This window comes from Spodoptera frugiperda, chromosome 30 (assembly GCF_023101765.2).
Source record: "Spodoptera frugiperda isolate SF20-4 chromosome 30, AGI-APGP_CSIRO_Sfru_2.0, whole genome shotgun sequence".
Taxonomy (NCBI): Eukaryota; Metazoa; Arthropoda; class Insecta; order Lepidoptera; family Noctuidae; genus Spodoptera; species Spodoptera frugiperda.
Genome location: NC_064241.1, coordinates 12,368,247 through 12,377,798, shown reverse-complemented (window position 1 = coordinate 12,377,798; position 9,552 = coordinate 12,368,247). Strand labels below are relative to the sequence as shown.

Here is a 9,552-nt window from a genome sequence, read left to right as displayed (position 1 = left end):
AACACATTGCATTTCGAAAAACTACGCGAATTATATTATATAACTAAAACTATAAATAGTAAACAATGGTGGGAATAATATCAATCTTGTATCTAGAAAGAGCACTAGAATAATACTATTTCGGCCAACATTCTTCCATTACAAATTTAATTGGGTTGTTTACTCAGTCAAAAATAAATTATTTCGAGTTTTCAATACAATAAAAAGTTCAAAAATAATCATACTTATATTAAATTTATTCTACTGCAAATTTTCTAGAAATAAATATGCTATTTGACGTAAAAATCTGATGACGTCATAAGTATTGAATTTGACTAGTAGGAAACTAGCCAATTATCTGACGGGACTCTACTAAAGCGTTTGTTGAGCCAACTGTACGCTCATCTTATGCTGACTTTGAAATACACGCGCGCGTAGCTTTCAGTACTTTATAAGCAGGGAAGTGTAGTGGGTGACTCCATGAGACCATGGACACCAAATGTGACAGTGACGAAGCCCCAACGACCTTCGAAGATGCTCTCGACAAAACAGGTAAAAAAGACCTTAGAAATATTTTTCTTTCATGGAATTTTAAACACTTCCATGGAAGTTTTATGGATTATTTTCGTGTGTTTTCAAGTTTAGTGTTGATTTAATTTTCTTTGTCTATTACAATTTCCATATACAAAGTGGTTTCGTAATTATTTTTTTGGTTTTTGCATGTCATAATGATGATTTTGGGCATCGTCCAAAATTTTGTTTCTTGTTCGCGTGTAAGATTGTTGTGTAAACATTCTCTATGTGTTTCTATCGTTGTTATTTACGTTGCTTTCTCTCCTTCACAAAGTTTGTTTATTGAGGAAAATTGTGTTTTTAGTTTATTATTAAATATTTTTAGTTTTAGGTCATTGCTCTGTGATTTTCGTGTTTTGAAAGCTTCGTTCTAAGTGTTTGTGTTACAAAGTTGCAACGTCTATTTTGTAAACAGGACTTTGTCTTTTGATTTTGTTTTATTTCTGGAGTAGATATTTGATAAATGATATATATTACAATAAATATTATTTAGAGACCAGTGACAAACTGTAAAGGAAAACATCGTGAGGGAACCTGGGCTTCTAATTTCTTATTATAAGTTTGGAATCGCCAACTCGCATTGAGCAGGGGTGGTGATTAATGCTCAAACCTTCTCTGAGAAGCGGCTTTGGTTAGCAGTGGTCACTTATAGGCTGATAATGAAAAGAAAGCAAAATTGCTTACTAATAAATTGCCGTTCAATTCAGTGAAGTCAATAATAAATCATAAACGTAATTTCATTCAAGTTCATTTGCATAAAAAACCGCACTTGATAAATAAAAAAATAGAGGCATTATTACTATAGCTCATTAATAAGCCTTATCCTTGCTTCTGTTAAATCATGCCTTTGATCCTATATTACTTTAAATATAAAACTTGTTTTTATGGAATAAGCCGGTAAACGAGCAGACCTGATGGTATGCTGAAACACCAAAGGCGTTACAAGTACGTTGCCAGCCTTTCGGGGGCTAGGAATTCAAGTGTTGTTGGGGGATTTGGGTTTGGTAATATTGAGAAGGGGGTAACTAGATCTCCGGTAACCTCGCTCACATGATGAAACACAATGCAAGCGTTATTTCACGTCGGTTTTCTGTGAGGTCGTGTGTGGTATCATTTCGGTCAGCAAGAAGCTTGACTCTCCTACACTTAAAAGTAGTTACAATGTAGTAAACAAATGCGGTAATCACAGAACAGAAAAATATATCTCTGTACCACTGCAATCTCCTTACGAAGCTAGGATCACTATGTTTGATAGACATCAAACAACAGTTATTGATGACACAAATAAAGTATTTGAACTTGATCTTGAATGATTTACTGGTCCATCAATGTTATTAAATGATGCAATTGAACACATAGTTACAGAGCCACTGAGCAATACACATACACGGCCTGGTATTGTATGTATAGGGATAGTTTTAGATGAGTAGTTTTATGTTCCTCAAACAGTAGGATTTTCGTCATTCAGGTGTCAGCATTTATAGTTTTACTAAACTTGGTATTGTTAAGTTTTGTTATTGATTTGGCCACTATCTCACCTGGTTGTGATGATGCGGCCTAATTAAACCGTTACCTGTCGGAACGCAGATCTACGCGTGACACAATGGTTTTCGGCAGTGTTTTCTATTGTGTCTTATATACCGACATACAAGTGGTTAATTCAGAATTTATCACGACAAGGGGGTAACATTTAATATGTGTATCTCTGTCATTACTCTAAAGTATGTTTAATTTTTTTATCATTTTTGAAGGCTTCTTTTTTATCTTCTTTTCTTTCTTAACTCTTTAAATGTTTTTCTCCAGGTAACGGTCTGTACAATGTGCTTCTCGTGATGACCTGTTCCCTCATACTCCTGGCCATCGGTATAGACCTGTTCGGCTTCAGTCTGGTGGTGGCAGCAGCCTGTGACCTCCAACTGACCGTCGTGCAGAAAGGGATCCTCACGTCTTTGCCTTTTGTTGGTGAGTGGTTTTACTTTTATTGCTTTTGTTTTTTTAAAAACCATTAACTTGACCAGTTTAAGATTCTTGTGCGTTTCACAGTAACTTTTTTGTGCGAGCTATTTAAAATTTAACTCAGTGGCAAAACTAAAATACCTGATCTTCTCTTTTGTGTAGAAAAATAAATATGTCATTATATTAATTATTTTGAATCTATTGTTATAAAATTTTGCATAATAAATAAATGAAATGAAAATTATTTTGTTTATTAGGACCTTCTCGGAAATAATACATATTTTAGAGAGCTGAGCTGTTTTGTCTTAAGAAAATTAAAAACTATAGAGTATCTTTAAAAAACTTTAATGGTACTTATTTTTATGGTACAATTTAAAATAGGCGTATTTTCAAGATCATTGTTATCTTTCCAGGAATCCTCCTAGTCTCCTACCTGTGGGGCTATGTCTCCGACACCAGGGGTCGTCGCTTCACCCTCGTGATCCCTCTGCTGCTGTCTTTCATCCTGTCCTGCATCAGCAGCCTCGCTCCACACTGGCTGTTCTTAGGACTCGTCAAGTTTCTATGCGTTTGTTTGTAAGTACATTTTTGTTTGTTGAACTATACAATCGTATAGTTCTTTTAGCTACCCAATTTAAATATGTTGCTTAACTTTTCTGAGGTTTGTAATGAAGTCAACTATAAAGAATTGACTTCATTTGATCATTTGGTCGCAAGTGCGAATGTCGGACGAGGGGTCTTTCTTTCGATTTCCGTGTCGAGCAAAGTATTACTGGGTTTTTTCTGTTTTTCGAGAATTTCTCATAGCATGAAGTCTGGAATTGTGTCCAGTATATGGCAATAGGTTCAACCCCTATTACATAGGACTTATAACACAAATGGTGAAAAGTGGGTGTACATTGTACAGCGGCATTACGTGCCATAATGTGCACCTCTGCCTACCGATTCGGGGATAAAAAAGCGTGATGTATCTAGTTGTTGTTCATTTGACCATTAAAATTAGAAAATACTCTTACATTTCCTAAGAAGCATCATAAACAATCAATATTGTGATGATTTCCCGCATGCATGGAATTTATTAATTTGACCCGTTTAATTGTGACGAGCGGCCTGTGAGCCGTGCCATAGTGCCATATTTCGCCATTCATATTGAATGTCAGCTGCCTATTGGAGAGAAGGTTCTGGTAAACAGACAGTGGAAATGTTTGTGATGAACTATTTTTAGGTTGTTTTGTATGCATGTGTTGAGATCGTGGTCTCAAACTGATATCACTTCATTTGACTTCATTAAACCGTCTCGATGTGTGGTAGCTAACGCAACTGAGGATCTTAGTTTCAGATCATGCAATAGTTTATTGGAAATGGAGAAAAAAAAATGGAATTCTTAATTAAATGGTAGAAGATAAGTGCTGCACTGCACAATTTTTTTAACTGTATCATAAATTTTGGGAATTATATGATATGCTGTCTACCCGACTGTAAATTGGGTTACCTACTTTTTTATGTTATACGGGTTCCCTGATGGTAAGCAACTCACTCACCCAACGAAACGCTGAAGCTTTATTTCACATCGGTTTCCTGTGATGCCGTGGTAGCACTCCGGTTAAGCCGGTCCATTCGTGTCGAAGCATGCCTCTCCTACACTTAAATGTATTCACTTACTATATGTATATGTACGTAGAGGACTAAGGGGGAGGCCTTTGTTCAGCAGTGGACGTCTCTCGGCTGATGATGATGATGATGTAAATGTATGTTTTTTCAGTGCCTGTGCAGCCAACTCCGCGACTTACACGTTGGTTGGGGAGTCGTGTATACAGAGGGTGAGGAACCGGTACATGCTGCTCATGACCTGCCTCATCCTACTGTCTCCGGCTGTAGCTGGCAGTAAGTAACTATAAATATTTTATTTATTTGGGTTCGAAAAGATAAAACATACATTACAATAGTAATTTTAAAAACTCCCTTAAAAATCATGACAGTTTTGGTAAATAACTGATTAAAAAGAACTACACACAAATAGTTTTTTCCAGATTAGCACCTGAACGTATTTTAACCCATTGCACAAAAAATACAATTTTTACACCAAAATATCCAGAGCATTTTGTATTTTTTCGCATAATTCAAAGTTCCAAAATATTAGAAAATAATTCACCAACTTCCTTATTTCCAGTTCTGACCTACCCAACCTTGAAACTGGACTTCGCAGTGGAACTATCCTGGTTTAACATCGTCTACAAACCCTGGAGGCTGCTCATCGTAGTCCTCGCTCTTCCATCAGGGATAGGAGCAGTAGCCATATATTTCTTCTGCGAATCCCCCAAGTTCCTCTTCAATTCTGGCAGAAGCGATGAAGCTTTAGAAGTGCTGAGGCATATCTATAAAGTCAATCATAGAGGTTCTAAAGAAGAGTATCCGGTAAGTTTAACATTTACTTGAAGTTAAAAAACTGTAAACTGGATCTAATAAATAAAGTTCTTAGTAGAAGTGTACATGGACCAAATAGAATAATTAGGGGGAAGAGATAGTTTTAAGGCAATAATTAAATACCTAGTTTCTCGGAGATTGCTTGTGTGAATTTCTGCAACTACTACTACTCTGACAATTTGGCTCGGTGGCTAGGCAACTCGTTGCCGTGCAACGTGCAGCGGGTTCGATCCCGCACGAAACAACACTTTGCGTGATCCACCAATTGTTGTTTCTGGTCTTAAAGGTTAACTTATTAACTAAACTCGTTCCGGACTTATCAAATAAAAAAATTAGGGTTCAAAAATAAAAAATCAACAGAACAGCATACCCGACTCCCCAAATAAATTCAAATATTTTAAAACATTTCTTCCAGGTTCACTCTCTGAGCTTAGGAGACTACACACCAAAGAAGCAGATGAGTCTCCTCCGAGCGATGTACGAGCAGAGTGCCCCCCTCTTCAGACCTCCGTACGTGTGGAGGAGTGCCCAGCTGTTCTACATCGTCGCAGTGGTGTACATCACGTGAGAACCAGGTTTCATACTGTAACTATGTATACTAACCTCAACATTGGTGATACTACCTACTGGGACCAGAGCTGCGGACTACCTAGCGGGTTTACCGGGGCTCCGGTTTGAAAAGCAGGAGTAGGAACTGGGTGATTTTTAGTCAGTAAGAGTCTGACACTCCCTCCCGGCTCGCCCAAGGCGGGAGAAGACATTGGATGATTTTCCCAGCTCAAAAAAAAACCTACTGGGAATAAGGATGATGACGGGGTATGAAAATAAAAAATGTATACAGTCCGTCAGTTAGGTAATGAAAAAATTTTAGACATGTATGTTTTTTTTGTCATATAAGATAACAATACTTGGATGAAACGAATCAAAGTTTAGGAGTGGGAGCAAATACGTAATTTCTACGTAAAAAGAACACTAGAAGTGACGTCCCGCGATATTTCAAATTGATATATCTTCGAAAGAATTTGTTTTTGTAAGAAAATAAAAAATACGTGTCTAATATTTTAAAATAATCTACAAGACGGACATTCAAATAAAAATAAATCATCTACCCTATTGAATATAAAGGTCGATTCTGGTCTGAACATTAATCTTGTTCGGAGAAGGTTATTCTGAGGAAGTGGTTTCTTTTAAATACAGCGACAATATTTCTTTTTTTTCTACCAAGGTTTTGTAGGCAGTGGAATATAATAAAATCACCTTTGGTAGCTGCTTAAAATTACAAAACTGTATCCTGAAGTTCTGTGTCATAATTTTTTTTTCTTTCCATGCTTAGCAATCTATCGCCTTCTATCCTACTAGTACTGTACCTTTACCATGAGTTCGAAGTAATAGTATTTGTGGATAGTCGCTAAAGAAGACATACATTTTTAGTATGGCAAATTTTCAGTACCACAGGTAACAGGTAGAGTCGTTGTAAAATTTGCCATAAAAAAATGCGTCGTCACTAGCGACTATCGACAAATACTATTGATTCAAACTCATGGTATACGCACTTCAGGTACTTGGTACCTCTATTACCCACTACTAAAAGAAGTATCCTTGGAGGGTTTGGACATTGTAGTAGCCTCTACTAGCCTTTACAATCCAGAATCTGAAAATATATTTACAGCGTCTAGAGTTAAGACTAAAGCCATGTTCTTCATCATCAGGAACAACAGCTTCTTAGTGTGGCTCCCGTATATCCTCAACCTGATCAGGCTGTCAATGGACAGCGGGACTGCGACGGGCAACATCTGTGAGCTGATCAGCGCCAAACCCATAGCTATTGGGAATTCTACAAAGAATATTGTGAGTATCCATAGTTATAGAACAATACACAGTAAACCTATGTACAGCAGTGGATGTCTTGCGGCTGATATGATGATGATACAGTAAACATTTATACCAGCAAGCTCAGCTATAATTATCTAAATCACAAGAACAAGAGACAATTTCAAAATTGAATTGTATCCCCATGATTAAACCACTGCACTGACTAAAATATGCCAATTTTAGCCATAGCATTTTTTTATTTTACTCTTTGGTACTGCTGCGAAATTCAATATTCAAATTCTCAAATTCTAATTTGATCAGTACTTTCATCCATACGATAATCATTCAAGCACCCGATCAACTAGACCACCCAAAAAGACTAATCAAAACCATTTTCTATTCCAGACCCACGAAGTCTGCACGGGCACAGTGGAACACAACGTGATCTTGACTCTCATTGCCTCTCAATCAGTCTTCGCTTTCTTCAACTTTCTCATCTCCTACCTCCAAAATAGGAGAAGATTGGTGCTAATCTGCATCCTCTGCCTGTCCTCCATCAGTGGGACCTGTCTCAATCTGGTGCCGGAGCCTATCTCCAGCGTCTTCTTCTTCATGGTCTTCACCTGCACCTGTTTGGGAATGGGCATCCTGGCTTCTTACTTTGTGGATATCTATCCCACTTCTTATAGGTAAGTGGTTACTTAAATATCTTAAAATTTTGTTAATGAAGTTAAGATCAAATAAAAGTCTCTGTTTCTTATTTTGGTCATTTATTTTTCGCTTGTTATGTTTGAAAGTCTTATAGTATTTAAATATCTGAAATACACTTTTTTCTACGTTTATATAAATTTCAAACAATAAGTAATATAACATTATCAATTAAGATTTTGATTTAAAAAAATTATGGAGGTGCTCCAGCATGATCACTTGTTATTTGTAAATGTCCTAAAAATCACGGTTTACTTACGTAAATTAATGTATTTAGATAGTTATTATAAAAATATGTTCCATAAACGAGTTTTACATTAAACGTTTCTCATTCACCCGTTTCTAATTCCAGGGGTATGGCAGCCTGCCTCAGCATCATGGTGGGTCGGAGCAGTACCTTCATCGGCATCAACGTGGTCGGTAACCTCATATTCCACCACTGCCAGGTCACCTTCTACTTGTGGTCTCTGCTTGTTTTGAGTAAGTACTTTTTGTCTACAGTTTTATAGATCTTGATATTTGAGAAAAATAAAATTATATACACCAGCATTCCAGTATATGCTGACAAAGCTAGTTCACGCCTCTGCCTCTGCCTACTGCACACGAGGGCACGTAATGCAACTGTACAATGTACACCCACTTTTGAGCATTTATGTTATTAATCCCATTTAATAGGGGTTGAGCCTATTGCCATATACTGGGTACAATTCCAGACTTCGTTATTATTTATTAACTTCGCTATTAATGAGAAATTTTCGAAAGCCGAAAAAGCTCAGCAATACTTTGCCCTACCCAAGAATCGTACCCGAGGCATTTTGGAAATATTTTATAGCAATAAAGTTTGAGGTAGCATGATTAGCTTGGCGAGTCGTCATTCAACGTAGAAGGTTAAGGAGGACCTTTGTTCGACAGTGGACGTCTTTTGGCCGATAATAATGATTATCAGCCAGTTGTCTTAATAACTAACTTTAAACTTATGTTCCCCATTTTCAGCGAGTGCAGTAGCTGCCTGGTTCTTACCACCAGATAAACCAGAAGTATCTAATTCAAGTATTACTGAAAGGCTGAAGATGTTGAAGAGCCCCAAAATAAAATTGACCGAGGCCAATGAACCTGAACAGTGTTGATGCTAAAGATTAATCTGTTTAATTAGTATATCTTTATGTGGACTTAGGGTTGAAAATCCTGGGCTAATGCCTGACCTGGAGCTAGGGACTACTTAGCAGGTTCACCGGGGCTCCACCTTAAAGCGAACAGGGTGGTTTTTGGTCAGTAAGAAGTAACACTCCCTTTCATTTCACCCAAAACGGGAGAAGTCATTGGACGATTTCCCTCCCTACAAAAATGGTTGAAAATTCTCATGAATTCTATCTGTCATCATCAGGTATCTGCGATAGTCAGAAATAAAGAACCTCATATTGGAATTTTCATAGAAATTTGACCTCATATTGGGTTTTCGGTCTTTTCGAAACCATTTTTGAAGGATATCACTGCTCTAGGTCTCCATAATAATCTGTGATTTATTTTATATCGTAACAGTTATAGTGATAATGTTTGAAGACATATAAATTGTGAGTGTATGTTAGTTCATAAATATAAAAATTAGTCTAATCAGAAAAAATACGCTGTAAGCATCAATGTGGGAAAGAGTATGTATGGATTTGTATGGCTACTTAGGTACAATAGTATTACTGAAATCGACAACGTGGCAATATTTTTTATCATAGAATAACGAAAAACTGTTTGAGTAGATATTTAAGCTTTTTTGGAGTAAAACAACAACGCAGTATGTTTATGTTGATTACAGAATTTAAATTACCTAAAAATCACGGCTTACTTGCGTACATTAATGGGAAAAAGCTCTTGAGAGACACACAGAGGGACTCTTCATCATGAGCAGCGTGCGCAAACGCGGCGAAGGTGTGCAGTCCATTAATGTACGTGAATAAACCGTAATTTTATTTAATTTAATACATCTCACGATAGTTATTATAAGAATTTAAATTGTCTAAATAATAAAAAAAGTTAAATGTAGGTTATAAGAGAAATAGTTAGGTTGTGAGTTATGACAGCTGTTGTACCTAATCTAATTAAAAATAA

General features: G+C 36.7%; 1 protein-coding gene across 1 annotated transcript; it reads left to right on the top strand.

Annotated features, from left to right (window-relative positions):
- The first annotated feature begins 245 nt into the window (after positions 1-245).
- On the top strand, positions 246-9,186 carry LOC118269966 (synaptic vesicle glycoprotein 2C). The gene is made up of 10 exons (XM_035585369.2): positions 246-531; positions 2,356-2,514; positions 2,922-3,084; positions 4,271-4,392; positions 4,679-4,923; positions 5,348-5,496; positions 6,642-6,780; positions 7,150-7,433; positions 7,805-7,932; positions 8,446-9,186. The coding sequence occupies exons 1-10, from the start codon at positions 468-470 to the stop codon at positions 8,577-8,579; spliced, it is 1,587 nt and encodes a 528-aa protein (XP_035441262.2). The 5' UTR covers positions 246-467; the 3' UTR covers positions 8,580-9,186.
- The last annotated feature ends 366 nt before the right edge of the window (positions 9,187-9,552 follow it).